The sequence below is a fragment of the Strigops habroptila genome, chromosome 1 (assembly GCF_004027225.2).
Source record: "Strigops habroptila isolate Jane chromosome 1, bStrHab1.2.pri, whole genome shotgun sequence".
Lineage (NCBI taxonomy): Eukaryota > Metazoa > Chordata > Aves > Psittaciformes > Psittacidae > Strigops > Strigops habroptila.
Window position 1 is genome coordinate 14,416,902 of NC_044277.2, and position 20,245 is coordinate 14,437,146.

The following is a 20,245-nucleotide window of genomic DNA, read 5'->3' on the forward strand; positions in this document are numbered from 1 at the left end:
TGTGAATACAGATTTTATGGCATCACCTGAGCACGTCTGGGGGATTCTACCCTCAATACATTTACACAATAGAGAAGCATCTGCTCAGCAGAGAGGGAAAGACAAACATAAAGATTAAAATGGTTTGACTGGGGAATTTTAGATGAGATTAGATACCAGATCTAGTTATTCAGTAGCTCAGTGATTGTTTTCCTAGATGAGCCTTCTTACAAAAGGTGATGATGGTGATGACCCTCATTCAGAGTAAGGACAATTGTGAGAGAGTGAATTGCAACATGAAATTCCAAATTTAATCTAAATCCAAATTTGACCAAGGAATTTAACTACAGATCTTGCCTGGAGTGCAAGCTGGCAGTTGGGAAATGCACCTCTATGCCCCCATGAACAGTTATGCTCATCATGTTTCACTTGGCTCAGCAAACTGAAAAACATTTTTAATGCCACCAGTTATGAAATGTACTAATGATAAGCACAGTATTGCTTAACTTCTTCTTTCATGCCATAATTGTTAATGACTTCAGTATTTTATGCTTTATCCTATCAATTTATTACAAAAATTATATGCTATGTGGAGTACTGACTTAGACGAATTCGATGCTGACATGCACATGCTACATGCTTTTTGGAGAAAACCACAGGCAGTCAGTGCCTGCGTGACACAGTCAGTGGCAGGGGCTATGTGGCTGAAACCCCAGGACAGACTGGATGCCTGGGGCAAGAGCCACCTCCAATACCAGCTCCAACATCCAGTTCATCTTTAGAAAATTCTGGGCAGAACATGCTACTTAGGAGGTAGGAGACTGGCTTCAGGGTCCTCCACAGAAGCACAGCATGTAAGAGCTTGCTGCAGAGGGGAACTGACCATTGCCAGTCTTGGCACATCAGCACTGCTGGGAATCACTGCTTTGAGAAAGAGACCCCTGAGGGTCAATGGAACTTTGATTTTTTATTTTTACAGTAATCAAGGGATCCTCTGATTGTTTTGGCAGCCAAGATACAGGTGTTTGCTGCACTCTGTCTGGGTACACTGCTACACAAATGTACCTCTACCTCACAATCACCGAAAGCAAGCCAAGCCTAGAATAAAAAAACAATAGTGGAAATTTTCTGTCTTGAAACAAAAGTAGATACAAAGTGAAAGAAAGGAGTAAAAAACCAGGCAGATAGTCACTCTGAGTAACTCATGTGCATTCTAAGCCTACTCTATTGCAACTACTTTTCCCTTTAATCCTTATGTCTTCCTGGCTGAGAAAGAAGTTGCATTATGTTATTCACTGTAAGGAAAGCAAAAATATGCATCCATGAGTGCTCAAGTCATCTAGCCTTGCAAAACAAATGTTCAGGCCCATATCTGGTAGAATTAAATATTGCTAAGCACAGTTCTTCTTGCTGTGATGTGCTGAGAATTGTCTATTCCCTTGTACCTGTACACAACTGGAAAGCTCCACTGGCTTGCTTTTCTGGACTAGCATAACTAAACATCTGTTAAACTTCAGTCTCTTGCACTCAGCCTATTTCACAGACACAGTTCAAAGCACAGCCTGGGTAAAGGAATTATTACACAATGAACAAAGAGACTAGACCTCTCATATTCCGAAAATATGAGAGGTGGTAAAAAACAATGATGATGTTACACATATTACAAACAAAACCAACTCAGCTTTAGGAACACACTGGGAGTTCGTTAACAAAACACCAGTACACAGATTTTTATGGAAATTGCCAGATGCATAAATCTTCTGGTGTAACTGTAGAAAACAGCTTTGATGATTAAAATTGTAATTAGGTTCAAAGTATTATCAGAATTACAAGAATATTGGAAACCAATACAGAAGTGTGCTATTATACTTTTGTCAGTGAGTATAAGCATTATGCAGAAAGAGAGAGAAAAAAGATCCCAAAATATAACTGTATTGACCCTGGAACGAGGTCCTACCTTCCATTAACACAATCAAAATATCCCTTAAAATGGTGATGGTCGTTGCCAAAACAAAGATGGAAAACACAAATGTGCAGATTGGATCAGCTATTTTGAATTCTGGCTAAAAAAATACAAACACATCATTTTGTTAATTTCATTACTGTTGGTTGTTGCCATTTTAAATTAGTTAATCTCAAAGAATAATATATTCCATTCATCTAGTACAGAATGAGTGTTGACATTCTTTGCCAATTAGGGAGCCTCAGCACTACAGAGAATGAAGGCACTACAGATGAAGAAAGAGGGAGACATCAAAGTATCCTCCTTGCAGTTGAAACACCAAGAAGCAAGTGTTATACTATCAACAGCTATTTCAATTACCAAGAATGATTGTCTTTGACTAAATTACAATGCATATCTTTAAACAGAAGAAAATATTTATATAGTACCCAGTGTCACAATTCTATGAAAATAACTGTTATCAGTAATAGCAAAGAAGGCAAGTGAACTAATAAAACTAACCTTAAAGAAGACAATAAGTGCACTAATTAGCACACTAAGACTCTGGAATAGATCTCCGATGGCATGCACAAAGGCTGCCCGCAGGCTGGCATTGCTCAGAGCTGGCTTTTCCAGAGGGGCTGACACATGTCCCCTGGCTTGTGCCCCATGGCTGTGTCTGTGGCCAGCCTGGTGCAGAATCAGGCTTAGTCTGCAAGAGATGTAAAGCTGCAAATATCAGTGGGGTTACTGCATCTCTGAAAGCAGTGATGTCACACGCATCATCACCCCTCTCACTTCTGAATACTGAACAGTAAAATCTGACACATTAAGTAAAAATGCAGAGTGGCTAAGCAGATAACTCCTAGGTGTTTCAGTGTTTTGCATGCAAACAAGAAAGTCTGTGAATGGAGTAATTAATGAGGCCTCATTTTCTATAAAGTTCTTGAATGTTCTGACATCTAATAAAAACTGAGATGGAGATTAGTCTTTTCCTGGAGCTTGTGCATTCATAATTTCCCTTCCCAGTGTCGCAGCTAACAGAAAGGAGGAGAGCAACTTCAACCTTCAATGAGGAGCAGGATCTCTCTTCTCTACCCCCTTACATGTCTTCATGAAGCTCATAAACATTTAATATTTTTGAGATTAATATCTCTCTGTCATTTTTTATTGAAATACAGCAACAGTTTCAAGGTTCAAAAGTTATAGTGGAGAGGAAAACAGTAACTTACAGGATGTTGGCGATCACGGCACAAGCAGAGGTAATGAGCATCACAGTAGCATCAATATCGTAATCAGGGTGTAGCAGCCTCAAGCTAGCCAAATATATCAACACACCAGTCACCATCCAAATGATTATCATAGACAGCAAAGCTCCCAGAATTTCTAGGAATTGAAACAATCTGATATTAACAGGAATCATAACAGAAATGCAAGAAAGTATAAGAGCCTGATGGTAATGGTTCCAAGTTTGTGAGCTTTATAGCCAGGAGAGTTACTTCTTGTGTGTTTGCAGCCTTGATGCTCAGAAGGAATGGGCCAAAACCCTTTCTGGTCATAGGAAATCCAGTGGCTGCCAAGGGCAGCCCTATGCATGTGGTGGCCTAACCCTGTTCTATCTGCTCCTACTTTTGTCCTCTTTCCAGTGTTGATTTCCTGTGGCGTTTGGAGAAATAGGAGAGATGAAAAATTTCATTTGTAGAGTTTTGGGATGAGCAAAAGGAGCTGTAATAGGAAGGAAGGATAAAAGAGCAATTCTTTTACATCTGATGTAGTTGCCTGGCCCTGCTAGTATGGTGTGAAGACCCCAGAAACCAGCCTTCCTTCTCAAACAAGATTATCTTGGTCATGGGGGAAGAGGTTGGAGGGAAAGAGAGGCTTGGCTCACCCAAACTCACTGTCAGACATGAGCCCTCTCCAATTGCCTCCATTGTTTCTGCACGCCTCTTGTCACTTAACACCTCAGAAAGTCAGTGACAGCCCCCAGCGAGGTCCTGCCAGCAAAACCTCTCCTTCCTCTCTCCTGGGACTCATCCTGCAGATGCCACAAAACCACTTTTGTGCCACCAGCATGAAAGGACTAAAGAATTTATTTTTTTTCCCTGGGGCAATGAAATTTAATTTTTCCTCTATTGGCTCTGAGTTGGGCTCAAATAAATCCGGTCCCCAAAGCCACCTTTTATTGAACTGCCAGAGAGGTCCAAGGATGTTCATATGAATGTGCAGCATGTTTTTAATAGAATGTGGGACTAGTAATTGCCATGTGACTTGAATGGGTAAATGTGTCACTTTATGAGCACAACTGAGACAATACTGAGGTAAATGAAAGCTCACAGTAAAGTGAAAGGCAGTAGATAGCCACGAAGAGCAAAGCACTTGCACAAACTTGCAGTCTATGCTTCAGATGTTTATCAAAATAACTATTTTGTCTAAAATTGACAAATAACAAATGAAAGTGCACTGGCAGGGAAATCTAGTTTTGCTTAAAGGTAAATAGAGGAAGGCTAACATAAAGCATAGCTGGTATTTATATTTTCTGCAAGTTACAGGTTGAAACCCTGCAAACTTGGCCCAGCTGAAGGTGTTGATGGTTATGCTATCATTGGCATGAAAGGCATCAACAGCTTTTGGGAACACCCAAGTGAATCTGTGTGCATGTGTGCATATACTCCACAACAGAATGTGCTAGAGGTCATCTGCATTATATAGGTGAAAATATGTACTACTTTTCAATGTAGTATCTTAGCAAATGTTTAGCTAAGCTTACAGACCAGTTCAGTAATACTAATTGCTTTACTCAACGTGTTCTCAGTTGCATTTATTCAGAACTACTGGCACTAGCAGAGCACAGCAAACAATAGTGTGGGATTATTTGGGAATCTCTGAATCATACCAGAAATAAAGAAATTGAGCTTGAAGAGAGCTTTCCTACCTGGAGGTAGGTCTGGCTCACACTATCAGTCTCATTCAATATTGTGCTTCTAGCCATGTTTCTGAAAGTATGTACACACCCGAAGGATTTCACTGAATTGCTGTCTTGACTGGTTCTGCTGCCTGGCTCTGGCTTAGAGGATAGCAGGCATTCAGGTGGTTTCTGCTAAACCTGAGCCCTGTCATACACAGTCTCCGCTTGACAAACCCTATCTATCAGTCTGAGAAAAGAAGTGAAAAAACAGCTCCCAGTGTCACGGAGGACTGCAGCTGCAAGGCCTTGGTAGTCATTGCACAGCCAGCCCCCTGGCTGCCCTCTGCTACTCTATTAAGGTATGCACCTGCATATTAAACTGGAAATACAGCTGGGAAAATAAGCAAGAAACAGGATAACTATCATGGAATGCAATTAAATAGCCACTAACATTTGATGCAAGGCTTTCTTTGCTGCCAGGATAAAAAGACAATAAAAGTTTGGTTTTGAAGTTCTGCATTGCAATGGCAAAAACCTAAAAAATCTAACATAGACTGAGGGTGAAGCTACATGAGGTGACTGAACCTCAGGTAACTTCAGGAACATCATGAACCTCATGAAGGTCAGCAAGAGAGAAGTTTGTCTTTCACTTTTCTTTCTTCGCAGGCTAAGAGAACATAAACACAAAAAGTAATTCTGGGTCAACTGATGGTAAATAGTAGTTTGCTAAGGCTGCAAAATTCAGCTCTGTGTTGTTTATATAATGCTAGCCATGCTTCAGTCATACTAAGCCTCTGCCTCACCCAGCAGCTTGTTTCCAGCAAAGTTGATAGAATATACTTAGGTAGAAATATAAAGACAGGATGCGTATGGTGTATGTCGTCCCTGGTACATTCTGCAGCTACAAGCAACCTTAGCCTACAGACATCCTGCATCAGAAGCTGCTTCTGGACCTTCATATTGAACAGCCTTGAAGCGTTTATCATCTGAGTCCTCAGTTCAGGTGCATAGGTGTCTAGAGCCACTTGAGATACACTAACACCTTCATGTGTGGCTTGACTCAAATGTATAGATGATACATAGACTTCCAGAATGGCAGCTGGAGACTTTGTGGAAAACATTAAGGCTTTTCTAACAGCACTAATCACTTACATATGAGCAACTAAATTGAGTCCTAAGACACCCAACATAGGATTAATTTCCAGATACAGACAACTAAATTAGTATGTCTATATGTATGTGTGAGCTAAGTGCCTAAGCTCACTTTGTGGACAATGGGCATCAAATTCATGGTGATTCAGATAGCTCCCTGCTCCATTGACAGACCAGGAACACATCCTAGTTTCTTAACTGTGAGTGTCTAGTGGCATTTGAGATGCCCTGTTCTTGTGCTTGGCATCCTGTGCAGTGTCCTGTGGATCTTGTGTGACAGCTACCATTCCGATGTGTCTCAGGCACCTTAGGGCTGTAGCACTAGACTTCTATGTTTATGCAGCCGAACATAGTCTAGATTTCTGCTGAACTTCTCAGAAACCTGTGCTTATATGTTCTCATGTATCTGTAGACATTGATATTTAGGTTTCTAAATCTTGAACAGAATTGTGCACCCAGAAAGTTTTTTTCATATTTAATATTCTGCTGGTGTCTTATCTCTTGTAAAAGAACTTGTGTTTGGTTGTAAGGCTTTTGTTATTAGGTGTCACCTGTAAATATATTGATTTTCATTGAGGACAGAGAACTTTAAAAACCTACCAGTGCTTCCATCTACTAAAAAAGAGCAGTGATACAGGGAGAGGATTTAGAAATGGCAAACGTTAAAGGATCTCACTTTTCTACAAGTATAACATTGTTGTCTTTTAAAAATACTGTAATAATAATATTATTTAATTATCATTCTGTAAATAGAGTAGACCCTCATGTTAATGGGTATTGCTACTTCTATAGAAACTTGTGTTTCATAGTAGGTTGAGGACTTGGTCCTCCTCACATTGAAGTCACTGAGGGAAGTTGCTATTGTCTCTGCCAAAGCTAGCACCAGTCCAAAACTATATTAATGAACTGAAAGACACTTCTGTAGGTAAGACAAGACTGTGCTCTTCACTTCTTTGAAGCTTACTGGCTTGGTCTCTTTTCCATGTGTCCTGAAGGCTTTGAGCGCAGTAGTGCACTATCTCTATCTGCAGACCTGTGGGACATCGGCACGTTTTCCAGTCCCTGACTATGATGACTTCCCTTTCCCATTCCATATGTTCATACTGTGACACATTTTCTACCTGCTCTGTGCCACCCGAAAGTCAGCTGTTTGGTTGGAGGTCTGGAGGCAAGCCACAGTGAGAAGAGGCTGATGAGGAAGCTTGTCAGGTCCACCAGGATGTGTGCCGCATCAGTGATCACTGCCAGGCTCCCCGCAATCTGCCCACCTGTGTGAAACACACATCCGTATCATGGCTCTGGTCAGAAGTTTGAGTTGACCAAATCAAACTCAAGACCTGCTTTCCTGTGAATCAAAGGGAACTTTCCATTTTCAATGCACAACTCAAAACTCTTCAATGATAGTTTCATTTTGTACCTTGCTCATGCAGTGATAGGTATGAATTCGTAGAAAGAAATAAGCTAAACTCCTTTGTCCAAGAAGGACAATAAGAGTTGTGATATGTTAATGCTGCAGTAATATTACTATTGGATTGTTTTAATGTGTCTGGTTTAATATCAGGTTTCTTCATTAAAGTATTAGGGATCACATTTCCAGTATCCTCCCACTATCTTTTCACAGATCACTGATATTTTTATTTATGTACAAAACCTCAAGAGACTTAGCTAATGGGATTAATTTCCTATTTGTCATAGGAAAATATGCATGTTCTTCCTGAGTTTTGGATGGATGGATGCCCAACTGTTTATTTGTCACAGGCAACACTAAAACTGGAATAAAAGGAAAGGTCCCTGTGATAAACAGGGGAAAAAAAGAGAAAAGCTGTGATAAACAACCAGCCATTTTGGTGAAGGAATAGAGAAAAATGTTCTGTTCATAGGACTAATCTATCATTTTGCATCTGTAATGCATGATTGAATTTTCCTGCTAGAGCTCAAAAAAATGTGGCTGAATGTCATTTTACTTTGGGGCGTTCTGGTTTCGTGTGAATTCTGGGGAAAAAAAAAATACAAAAACCCATCAATATTTTAGGCTATCTGAAACCACATTTATTTTACCCAGTAAGCCAAATATCATTATTCTACCAAATTTTTCTAACCATGTCTCAGGGCTAAAGGCAAATCCAAAGGAACTAAAAGATTGCTCTAAAGTACTCCAGCTGCTGATGGCTGCAGGACATGACAAGGATCACAGGCAGGAAGTTGTCCTGTGAACTTGTTATAGCAAGGGAATCTTTTCATCAGAGTAGCAATGTAGAAAAAGGGAAATGTGAAATATTAGAGCCAAAATATCTAATTTCTGCTTTGGCAATACAGTTCCATCCTTCAGTCATATAATTAATTTCAGCTCACCTGTTTCTCCTGACTACAACCCATATGAGAATCAATGAATCCTGAAAAACATCATAAAATGCCTCATTCGAACCATTAACAAGATACCACTGCCAAAGGGACATTACACATCTCTCATTTCCTTATAGATTGAAAGTCCTCATGCCAGCAGGATGGACTATCTGTTTAATTTCCTCCCATATACAGATTTGAGATTAGAATACCTAACACTTTATGATTTGTCACCACAGGAGAATGTATATTGCACATACAGGGCATATATTATTTTTCTCTGTTGCCTTCCTATTCATCCCATTTACAGCTGCCTGAAAGTTACTTTCCAAAAGGGAGTAAGCACAACTGCAGAATTTGGGGGCATCTCATTTCTTGCAGTGAAATTAAAAATTCAACAGAATAGAGATTTCCCAGAGCATGCGGGTGTGAATGCACATGTATTTTTTGGTCATAACACAGCTCTTTGACTTTCACTGTTTGCAGGGTAGCTGTTTCTCAAGTGGGAAGCAATTTTGCATAGCAGAAGGAAGCAGGCTTATCTGACAGTGCACAGATGTTAACAACCAAGGCATCAGCTATCTTTGAGCAAACAAATATGTAGAGCACAAGTTGCCTGCAAAACCCTATTGCATTTTAGACACTGTTTCCATGTTCTGTGGGACAGCATTACAAAAGCTTGCTTCCAGCCTGCCATCTTTGAAAAATGTTACAGAACTATTGTTTTATGTGTTGCTGGCATAATGAATGCCTTGGTTGAGTTTCTGGGATCTCAGTCTGCTTATCTTAGCAATATGGGCAAGTCTTTATATTCCTTTTAGACATGAGGGCACATGTAGGGTTTATCTCTCTTTCTAGTGCCCAAATGGAAATAAAGTACTTTGAAATCCATATTTGGTCCTTAGCCACTAAAAATCCTTGGAAAGCACTTTCAAGTCAGGGTTGTACATAGGGTGTAATCGATTTGACTAATATCTCCAAATCTATGGAGATTGTGATGGATCTGCATTAGAAGAACAGAAGATAATAGTCTTTCAGCAACAGTTGGTGTATCAGGCTCAGCCAACAGTGCACCTTTTGGGAGAGCAGCAAGACCAGCACAGATGGTTTGAGGAAAAAACATCATGGAAATATCTAGGGATTCAAGGAAGTACAACTGTTCAACCTCTTTGCGAATGATGTAGCTTTGTTTCTTCTGTTTAGCATAATAAAGCCCACAGAAGCTGTTTGCCCTGAAGAGGAGAAGAAAGGGGAACATATTCTTCATTTTCAAGAGTTAAGGCTGTCTAACAGTTACAGGCTTTTATTGCTGTGTATCAATGATCCCAACAAGTGCCTTTTCTGACATACTATTGCCTACAGTGGATGTTTATAGCTTTGTGTACCACAAAGCAGCAAAAATTGTCAGTCACTCAATGGTCAATCATCAGGCACAGCCAGTCTAGCCTAACAATTAAAAAAATTAAATGTATGGTTCATAATTACAAAAATCTCCATAGACTACTGTCTGTAACTGCAGTTAATAACTGGTTTGTCAAAGTTTAATGGTCTGAAGCAAAATGGTCTTCAAGCCTGTTACTTAAGCTGTCACTGCAAAAAAGCTGTATGATTCATTAAGCAAAATGAAACATTTAGTTAACGTATCATCTGTCCTTCCAATTATCCTCTAGCATTGCCGCATTCACCAAACTTAAGCCTACTGATTATATGGTTTTGTTAATAATGCATCACTTCTGGCACTGGAAATGACTGCATGGATATTAATGGTATGCACCAGTTTTCATGGGGGAAATGCAGATGACCTACAAACAGCAGCGCTTCATGCAGAGAAAGCGCCTGGGAGGGAGGAGTTGGAGAAGCCCCTGCTGGGTTTGGCAGCCAGAAGAGGAGGCAGAAATGCAGTTGCGCTTTCAGTCTCCACTTCTCACCTGTGGGGAAGAGAAAGCCTTTCTATTTCATTTTCATGGGGCTCCAGAGCTGTTGAAGCTGGGAAAACATGGGTTTCAGAGGCCTTCCTGCCTGATTTTTGTTACATCCCCTGGGGCACACATGGCAAAAAGTCTGTGGGATTCCTCATGCCTTTCCCTGTCTTGCCTCACTGCAGAGAAGGGCAAATTAAAGAGCCAGGAACTATCGGGTGGGTATAAGTATCTCAGAAGCCATGCAGAGAGCAGATTGGTGGGACAAAATGAAAGCTAATGCTCTATGAATAAGCCAAATACTTATATTGGATATTGTAGGATGGGTCCAGAAGTGAAAACTAATTAGACAGGGGAATAATCTTCCATTGATCCAGAGACACACCAGCAGGCCAATTTAAAAGATAAACGTGCCCTGGTATAAACACATTGACTTAAGTGAAGAAAAACAGATGGTGAATCTGGCCCCGAATTTCCATGGATTTTGTAAAGACTGTTGCATTTAATATCAGACCCTGCTGCTAGCAGCCTTCATCACTGCTGAGGTCTCATTGGCCTGGATAAATACGTAAAATCTTTTAATCTCTTCCAAAAAAATGTAACCCAATTTATGAGAAACCTTTTCTGACATGATGCTAAGACATGTGAGCCACTTTCAACCCAGCTTAAAGACCTGGGAGAACAGTTCAGACTATTAGTGATCTTTGTATTCCTACCCAGATGCGATCATTAAATGAATATATGAAAATGTTTTGATAATTTCACATTAAAAAAAAAAAAGGTTCGTTTTTTTTAAACTGGGGAGAAAGGAGTTATTTTATCCCAGATGGGTTGACCTCTGTGCACCATGGGTCCCTGCAGTCAGAGTGCATACAAAAGGGCATGAATATAGCTGTGCTGGGCACCAAACTGAGCTCTCTTTGGGCAAACATACTCCCCTGTAATCTCAGCAATCATGAAGAAGATGCAAATTACTGATGCTACACAGAGCTTCCTCCTGGCTTGATGCTGCTCCCTTTTTCTGTTCTCATAGGCCTGTGGGTAGCCGTGACAGTGATATGCTGGATTAGCTTCAGTAACTTCTGCTTCCTGCTGCTGCCTCTCTTCATTTAAATTCTTCTGATGCCAGCTCATCCTTTGGGATTGAAAGAAAGAGAAGGTTAAAACGGAAAAACCCTGGTGATTTGGGCATCTAGACCTGCAGCCCCAGAAACTATGTAATTAATGCTTTCAAGAGATAAAAGCCGCATTGGGAAGAGGCTTGCTTGCACAGGCAGGGCTCTGCAGGAGGGAGATGCTCATGAAATGACTGCTCTGGCTATACTTCCCAGCTCTTCAGGCTTTCCTACATCCTTTAGCAGTTTATGAAGCACAGGGTTACTTTCTTAGGCTGCGTATTTTATGCACACTCTATGATTTTCGATAAGTCATACCTCATGCAAATAGTAATAAGATTCAGCATAGCATGAAGACAATTCTACAGAAAAAAATAATTTTTTTATTCCCAAGAGCTTTGTCAGGAAGATAATTAAAAAAAAAGAAATATTTTATTTTTCCCAAATATAACTGACTAAAGATACTTCTTTCCTTTATTTGCATGCAGAACTAGTTTATCTCAAATTTACACATATGTATAAAAACTATCAATCTCCCAGCAGAGCCTGAGCATAGAAAATATTAGCCAAAAAGTTTCAAATACACTTAAAAAAATCAAAGAAATAAATTCTTCATAGTATGCTGACCTCTTTGTGCCACTGACACCATAAAAAGGCAAGAAGTTCAACAGGAGTGGCTCTTGGAGCATTGCTCTATCACAAGGTGATTTCCCACCCAGATGTGCTCTGCCACAAAACCTCAGCGCTGTCCTTATCAGGGCTCCCATGTAGGACATGCAGGATTGATATAGAGAAGTCCAGGACAGAGCACATTGCATTGAAACTGCAGGAGCTCTTGAATGACCATGATGTGATGCTTTCACTAGAGCAGCCCAGAGGCCCCCCCAAGGTGGTTTGGTAAGCCAGGACATTCCCTCCTCCTCATCTCTCAACTGAGAAGACCTCAAATGGAAAAAACAAACGAAGAAACAAAATGAAACCCTAAACCCCGTCCCACGATGCTCAACTGAAAACCATTATGTCTCTCCAGATAGAACATTTGTTGCCACACCTGCTTCTAATGTGATAGCTCCACTGGTAAAATATGTACTGCCGTGTACCGAGGCTTGTGGGATGCACTGTGGCATCAAAAGGTGAATTCTGCCCAGATGCACATACATAACATCCATATATCCACCTCTTACAGCTATTTGAGGTCTGCGTGTGCAGGGACATAGTCCACAAGCTTACCCAGGAATGCAGCGAACTCCACTGCTGTTTCCAAGTCTGCAATTAGCCTGGGGACATGATATGGGGCTGGGCTTAGCTGCCCTAGTAATGACAGCCTCTTTTCCCCATTTTGACTAAGGACTTTCCTTTGAGACCAGTAAGAATTGTTTCCTCAGGCATGTAAAGGAGACCTGTGCTCCGGGAAGTGCATGGATATTGGCAACTTTCTGTAGCATTTCTGCACTGTTTATGGAAGTGTCAAGATGCCTAAAATCTCACTGGAAAGAAATCATGCCAGTGGCTGCCAATCTGCAGTACTTCATGTCAAGACAAAAATTGCACTGAAATCACAGGCTTTTTCCAGCTGCCTTTTGGGGCAGCTTGAGTGGGCTGCAGCTGCTCAGCAGGTCCAAAGTCCCACCAGGGATCTGCAGCCCACACCCCAGTGACAGGCAACAGGCAAAGGCAGCTGCAGAGCTGCAGATGCCTCATCCCCTTGTGCTCATCAGCACCACAGAGGTACTGGCAAAAGGAGAAGAGCTGACCCACCTTGGCAGCCAAGCCCTGCAAGTGTGGATAATCAGCATGGATTTAGCTTCGTAAATATTATTGAGATGTTCCAAGGATGCAGCATGTTCCCCTGAGTCAGTCCATTTCCCAGCCAGGGTAGCATGTGGTCTCTGTTTGCTCAGCAGAGGTGACTAGTTCCCTCTGTACATACAGGAGGAGCTTGCATGGAAGAACAACTGGTCAGATTTAATGCCCGATGCCTGGAGACAGTGAGTTTTCTTAGCTCTTTTGTCTGTGTTTTCCTTTATTTTCCCCATAACAACAAATAAACAGAGCTGGGCCATCTGGGGAACAGGCTGCCCATCTGGCAGCTGCGGTCCCCACTAGCCAGTCCTTCTCCAGTCCTTTAGTTTTTCATTCCTCAGGCTCCTCATGTGCACTGTGTCACAATATTATTCTGAGGAATAAGACTCAGAAGGTACCACAAATTGATTCCTTTGAGATGGGTGAATAAAATACTGTAGTTCTCTCACTCTCTCCCCTGGAGATCAGGGCATGCAAGTTTTTCTTTCTTGTGATCCCTCTCTGGAGTTAACTTTTCTTTAGTTTGAATGTAAGATTAATTTCCCTTTAGCTCGATTTTCATCAGCTGGCATTGAACGTTAAAATTGTCTTAACAACGTGAGTCATGATCAGCTCAACAGCCTGTCAGGGCAGAGATGCCAAAATTACCCCTGCGTATATCTGAGCCACCAAATCCTTTCCTTGCTGTTAACAAAATAGGTCGCTTTGTGATCCCCTCCCTGTTTTAATCTTCAAGTCCCTCCATCAACTAACAAAACCTCAGAGTACCAGTAAGGGGTAGGAAAGCGCTGTCCACAGATCGTGTTGAGCAGGCGCAAAAGCAAACAGAGACAGCATAAACCCACAAATGTCATGTTTTTCTGTCTAAAGGGTACCTAAACAGAAGTGGCTGCGTTGTCAGAGGTGGTGAGCATTTGCTGCTCCCTTTGAACTCACAGAGCAGCATCTGGCCCGATAAGCTGGGAAGACTCCTGCCAGCTCCCATGCGTAACCATTATTTTTCTCTTCCAAGAGCAGCCTGCCACTAATTAAAAGAATCGAAGAGGCAGTTTTATAAATGTGTGAATCAAAAGCTCAAGGTGCAGAGATCAGCTCTGCCAAACCATAAACCCCTTCTGAGTGTGTTAGAGCAACATGTAGCCTTTGAGTGTCAGATCTCTGCACAAGCACACTGCAAGCAGAGTCCCAGATTAAAAAATAATTTTCCTCCATCTCAAATTCTCTTTCCTTTGTAACAAAGATAGTCAGGGGAATGTCACAGAAGGGCTCCCACTGAGTCATGCCTGGAAGGGGGGAAGTAGGAAATATTAATACCTATTGCAGATTCCACACAAATCATTAGCAAGAGCTTTTGATTACAACTTCCTTTTGTTTGTTTTCACTTGATCAGTTGGGTGCCTTGATCTGCAGGCTGATGGGAATAATTGCTGTCCTCCTAGACCATTATGAGATCCCTAGTCAAAAGAGCAAAATGTGAAATCACTGCACTTCCCACAGGAGACCATCTCCTTCACAAGGGGAAATAGTAATTTTTTTGATGCCTGAAAGGATAATGAAACTGCCTTCAGAGGAAAATTTATCAAAGCCATAGTCACCTCCCTTATGCTGGCACCACTCTGATTCCAACTGATGTACCAATCTTAAATATTTCCAAGTCATTAAAGAGCTTGTTTGTAGCCTGGCTGTCCAGATTTTCTCTTATTGTGGGCACAAAACAAAGGCAAACATTTATGTATTTTCATACATTTAGATGACTAGTAGATGGGAATTTGTCCTATAGTTATTTTATTTAGTTGCATTTTGAGAGCCTGGCTACGTATGCATAAATGTATTGTCAATAAATGTCCTTTTACATAACAGTAGAACAATAGCTACGTGGAGTTAGACCAAAGTGCGTGTAGCCAAGTATCTGAACTCCGTCCTGATCATGAGGGAATATGTAAGGAAAAAGTACCAAAAAGGAACATGTCCAGAGCAGTACTGCTCCCTGGTTGCTCAAATCTGGAGGCGGGGAGGTGGCTGAACCAGAGCTTGTGTCTAATAGCCTTTCACACATCTTTCTTCCACAAACCTGGCTGACTTGAAGGTGTTGAGTTCCACAGTTTAATTATGATTTGTGTAAAAGTAATGCATCCTTTGTTACTCGTAAGCTGTCTGCCTGCTCTTTTAATTAGTTCTGGTACTATTAGAAATAATGAATAGCTATTCCCTGTTTACCTTCATTACATCATTCATGATGCTGTGCATCATTGTTCTACCCCTGGTGTCCTAGTTATTTAATTTCTGTTTCATACTTCTTACTATCTTAGTTCTTTTTTCTGAGATGAAGTGTGTGTAACTGAAGTGGGCATAATGGAGATGATGTATGGCCAGTATTGGGCACTCACAGTCCTTTCTACAGGGTCCTAATGTCACCTAAGGACAAAAGCAATAGGATGGGCTTTGCTGAGTCCCCTAAGACACTGTATGCTCCTAGGACCACATGGCAAGCCAGTACAAAGGAAAATAACCACAGGGCCCGCAGCTAAAACCCTTCAAAAGTCACAAGAAACACCTAAAGTTTTCCTGAGCATTGACTTCTGCAAAGCACAAGGAGTGGTGGAAAAGTCTTTATTTGATGAGGACTCTTGATCTCGTAAGAGTTTTCATATTGCCTGCAGGAAGGCAGAAAAAGAAGAAAATATCCCCTATGTGCTTGTTATAGAAAATCAATTTTCACCTGAAGAAATCATCCCTCAGACTCACTTTAAACTTTTTGCCTACTGGAATGAACCTGGGAGACAAGAATCAATTACAAGCCTAAGGCTTCACTGATAGATAGGAATAACTACAAGTCACATTAATGTCCTCTATTAAAAACTTTGACATGAAGACAAGCCCCGAGGCTTTTACACATATTTCCTGCTTTCAGCATTGCTCTCTTTTTTTTTTGTTTTCTTGTCTCTTGTTTGGGAGACAAAATAAAAATAAAGACCTTGAAACCAGAAGCCTTGAGCTTCTCTTGTGTGATGGTATTCAAATCTCAATATAGTGATATATAAAGAACATAATCAGAGATCCAGAAACCCATGCCAGATCAAGCCAAAAATCTAGTTCACAGTGTAGTTGGTACAATCAGATACAAACCCACTGATTTATGAAGTGGAATATTGAATATTTCTGGCCAAAATTACACTGATCAGAAAGAAATAAAATCATCTGGCCTGTCTTCATTCATGGAAACTTCAGGAATTTGGTTAAAACATTCCCTAGACTTTGATAAGTGGATATCTAGATCACTAGATAGATAACAAATTCAAAATAACATAACAAATTGTAAATCATCTGAAGAATTTATGCTCTCCCACCATCACCATTAACTGTAAAAAGACCATAGGAAACTATCTTAGACACCTTATTCAGACCTAATTTAAAGAGATGTTGTATGAATCTTTCCTGACATGACTTACAGACAACACGTTTTACATGAAGCAGGAGGTTCTGAGCGCTCAGCTTCAGACCCTGATGCCATTGTGGCTCATACCCTTCCTGGAGGCTGGTGAGAAGTGATGTCCTATCCTGGGACCAGTCCTGTGTAATATCTTTGTTTGTTACCTCGAGGAGGAGGTGGAATGCACTCTGATCAAGTTGGCAGATGATGCCTACCCAGGGCTGCAGCTGATACACTGGAAGGAAATGCTGCCATAAGGAAGCTGGAGAAAGGGATCAGCAGGAGCCTTCTGAGATTTGACAGGAAAGAATGCAAAGTCCTGCACCTGAGACAGATTTTTGAGACCACATCTGGAATATTGTGCCCAGTTTTGGAGTCCCCAGTACAGGAAAGATCAATAAGCTGGCACAGGTTGTTCAGAGTGTGACCAGGGATGGAGCACTTCTGTGGGAACTGGGCTTGTCCAGCCTGGCAAAAAAGTGGGTTCACAAGCAATTAGAAGCAGCCTGCCAGTATTTTTGAGAGGGCTATTGAGAAGATGGAGCCTTATTGCTGTGCATGGAGGAAGGACGAACACAGTGGTCATAAATTGAAACAAGAGAGGTTCAGACTGAATATAAGTAAAAAAATTGACTGCAAGGATAATTCAATATTGGAGCAGATTGTCCAGAAATGTTGTGCAGTCTCCATCCTGAGACCTAGAACCACATAAAGCCCTGAGCAACCTTGTTCGATCTCTTGGCTGATCCTACTTTGAGCAGGAAGTTAGACCAGAAACCTCCCGAGATCCTTTACAATGTGAATGACCCTGCAAGCCTACAGCTGAGCTGATTCTTCAGGGAGCTCAGTTATAGCCCACACTCTTGTAAGCATTTCAAGTTTGACATGGGAAACCTCAATGCTCTCAAGCTCACTAGTGAATACAGTCAGGTCTGGCATGTACAGAACATTGTCCTCCACACAGCCTTGTCTGCAGGGACACAGACTCCCTACTCACATGGTTAAGATAAAAACAATTTTGTTCCCTGTGTATTGTAATAATGGCATTTATTAAAAAGAAGGAGGCTGGGGGATGGCAAAGAAATTGGCAATCTGTGTGCAAAATAAATTCTGTTGAAAGCATTAGAGCTGTTCATTAAGCCTACACAGAGGGAATGGAAAAATGTGGTAATTTATACCAAAGGCTAAGATGAGCTTATTTCTACTGATCGGCTTAAGACACCTGAAGCTGTGCACACAGCCAGTCTGTGCAGGCTGTAGCCCAGCAGGCTGCATCCCCCCTGCCACACTCCAGCCCCCAGGCTGGCATGCTGGGTCACTGGGCTGTGAGGGGCAGCAGGGCGAGGGCTTCCTCTGAGCTGCCAGCTCTTTGAACAGGAGGAACACCTCAGTTCTCAGCCTCTGTTTCTGGTTATTGCTGGGATGGACTAATGAGACTGTGCAGTTAATCAAATTCCATCTGGTAAGAAAAGCCGAGGAGGTGCAGCACAAAAGCCACATGCCTGGACAACAAGTCCTCCTCCTCCTGGAGAGCTGTGTTACCACTGCAGTAACTCAGCCATCTCAGGACCTCTGCTATGGAGCCCTCCTAGGACTAGCCCTCAAGCTCAGGGGCTGTTGGATGTATCTGCAGCAACCAACCCAACAATTGTAATTGCTGCAACTATTCACCCCAACTAACTTCAATCCTAAATTAAGATATAATTATCAGAAAGAAATCGACTCCTCCAGAAAGTGAGTCAGCTCTCAGATGGGAGGATCAGCTGCTAGGGATTCTTGTCCCCAGAGTGCATCCTACCTCTCTTCTCACTGGGGATATTCCCTGTTCTTGGTGATCCAGGGAAATGAGAGCATCCCTGCGAGGCAGCCTAACAACTATCCCTATCAAGGGACACCCTTCCCCGCACCATGTAAAGGGTTTGTCCAGACATGTCCTTGCATCCAGGAGTGGCAGGGGGCCAAAGGACCTCAAGCACTAAAGCTGTGCCCACAAAATTGCAAACTATCTAAAAAGCTCTGAGAGTCTTCACTAACCAAAATGAATTGCAGAATCATATGGCATCTTTTTAAAATATAAATATTACCACAGAAGTCATTTTGGACAGTGCCATGTATATTTATGGAGCCATGTAATAATATTTAAATAGCAACCCAGACACTCAAATGACTAAAATATGATGGCAGTGACCCCAGTATAAGAAAATGGAGAGACAGATTTCCATTTGAACTGACAGTGTTTATGCCAGGTTTCTGTCCCACGCATTTTAATAGAGCCAAGCAATAAATAACCTGAAAACCAATGAGATAATGGAAATGTCAAGAGGTGCTAAGCTGCAACTGAGCATCTATTTTCTTTTAAAAATTGGTCTGAGTCAAGAGGAAGAATGGAAAGAAGTTCAACTGCAAAACTAGTTTGTGATAGACATTTATACTAACTTTTTAACCCAAGCTACAGCATATCATATGTTTTCAGGGGGTCCTTCCTCACTCAAGTGAGCATTTACTCACAAGACCTCTCCAGCAAACAAGAAGTACACCAGCTCCAAGTCTGGTAGACCTATCCAGATGAACAAAGTTTTGCAGGATCAAGTCCTTAGCAACATCACATTTCTTTCGGACCAAATAGATAATTTAGACATTCGAGCATGAAGGAGTCTTGAATCAAACATGATGTCAACAGTACTATTATAATTCAGTCTAAAACTGCAGCATAATCCATGAGGTTTTGCATCTTACAATAAATCTACTAAGCTTATAAAATACATAGCAGGAGACACTTGTCAATGGTAGATTGCTTCAATCCATCACAGATGCAGACACATCAGGCTGCTGTCTAGTAAATGTATCACACATCTAGTAAGAAAGTCTGGGAAGGAAAAAATCAAACAAAACATTCTGAAAGTACTGAAAGATGTTCCCAGTATGCACTGTGAAACACCCCATACTTTGACTTCTGCAGTCCATTGGTATATTGGCGATTTCATATTCCTCTCAAAGACAAAACAATGGCAGTGAAGGAAATAGAGTTGTGTTACCTGTCTAGGGCCAAGGAGTACTTCTTGGTGTCCGTCTTACTCACAAGGCAAGCTCTTTCAAGACCCTTTTTGGCAGCCATGAGGAAAGTCGGTGGGGTTTTGCTTGTTTTTTTCCCCCCCTTCTACTCTCTTTTCTCTGTTGGAAGCTGATGTGGGCAAAAAATGTCCTCCCGACTTACGCAGAAGTCTCTGCCAAATATTTTTAAATGAAAAGGTTTTAATAATCTTCTCAATAAACCCACTGTGAGAGAAATCTGCTTTCCTAGTGCTGATGGCGTCACTAACATGCCAACCAGCAACCTGTTGAGCATGTCAGATTGGACGCTTCAGTCCTCCCTCCCTGTTTTCCTTTTTTTCCCATCCATGTTTGATGCTGTGATATGCAATCTGGTCATGCGGGGGTGCGTGCTTTCCCAGTAGCTGGCTTGGGGTCAAGGGAGAGGGAAGGTAAGGTAATTAAAACAGCCCAATTTGCCTGGGAACATTCAAACCACTATTTGCCTTTCTGCTTCCTCGGCTTGAGAGGAAAGTACACCTCTCTCGCCTGGCTTGGTGCAAGCCTTTTAATCTAAGCAATCTCTCTGTAGATTTATTTCTACCCCTGGCATGTTTGCTCCTAATG

The 20,245-nt window shown here is 41.5% G+C and overlaps 1 protein-coding gene across 3 annotated transcripts in view; it reads right to left on the reverse strand.

Moving 5' to 3' along the window:
• SLC30A8 (solute carrier family 30 member 8) overlaps positions 1–19,789 on the reverse strand; it is a 32,877-nt gene extending 13,088 nt beyond the window's left edge. For all 3 annotated transcript variants that reach the window (XM_030505693.1, XM_030505684.1, XM_030505678.1), the window contains exons 1-6: positions 19,624–19,789; positions 11,179–11,375; positions 7,100–7,246; positions 3,154–3,307; positions 2,444–2,633; positions 1,937–2,042 (exon numbers count right to left, since the gene is read on the reverse strand). In XM_030505693.1, coding sequence (XP_030361553.1) covers positions 1,937–2,042; positions 2,444–2,633; positions 3,154–3,307; positions 7,100–7,246; positions 11,179–11,375; positions 19,624–19,703 — 874 coding nt within the window. In that variant the 5' untranslated portion in view covers positions 19,704–19,789. The remainder of the gene's footprint in view (positions 1–1,936; positions 2,043–2,443; positions 2,634–3,153; positions 3,308–7,099; positions 7,247–11,178; positions 11,376–19,623) is intronic.
• Positions 19,790–20,245: the final 456 nt, after the last annotated feature.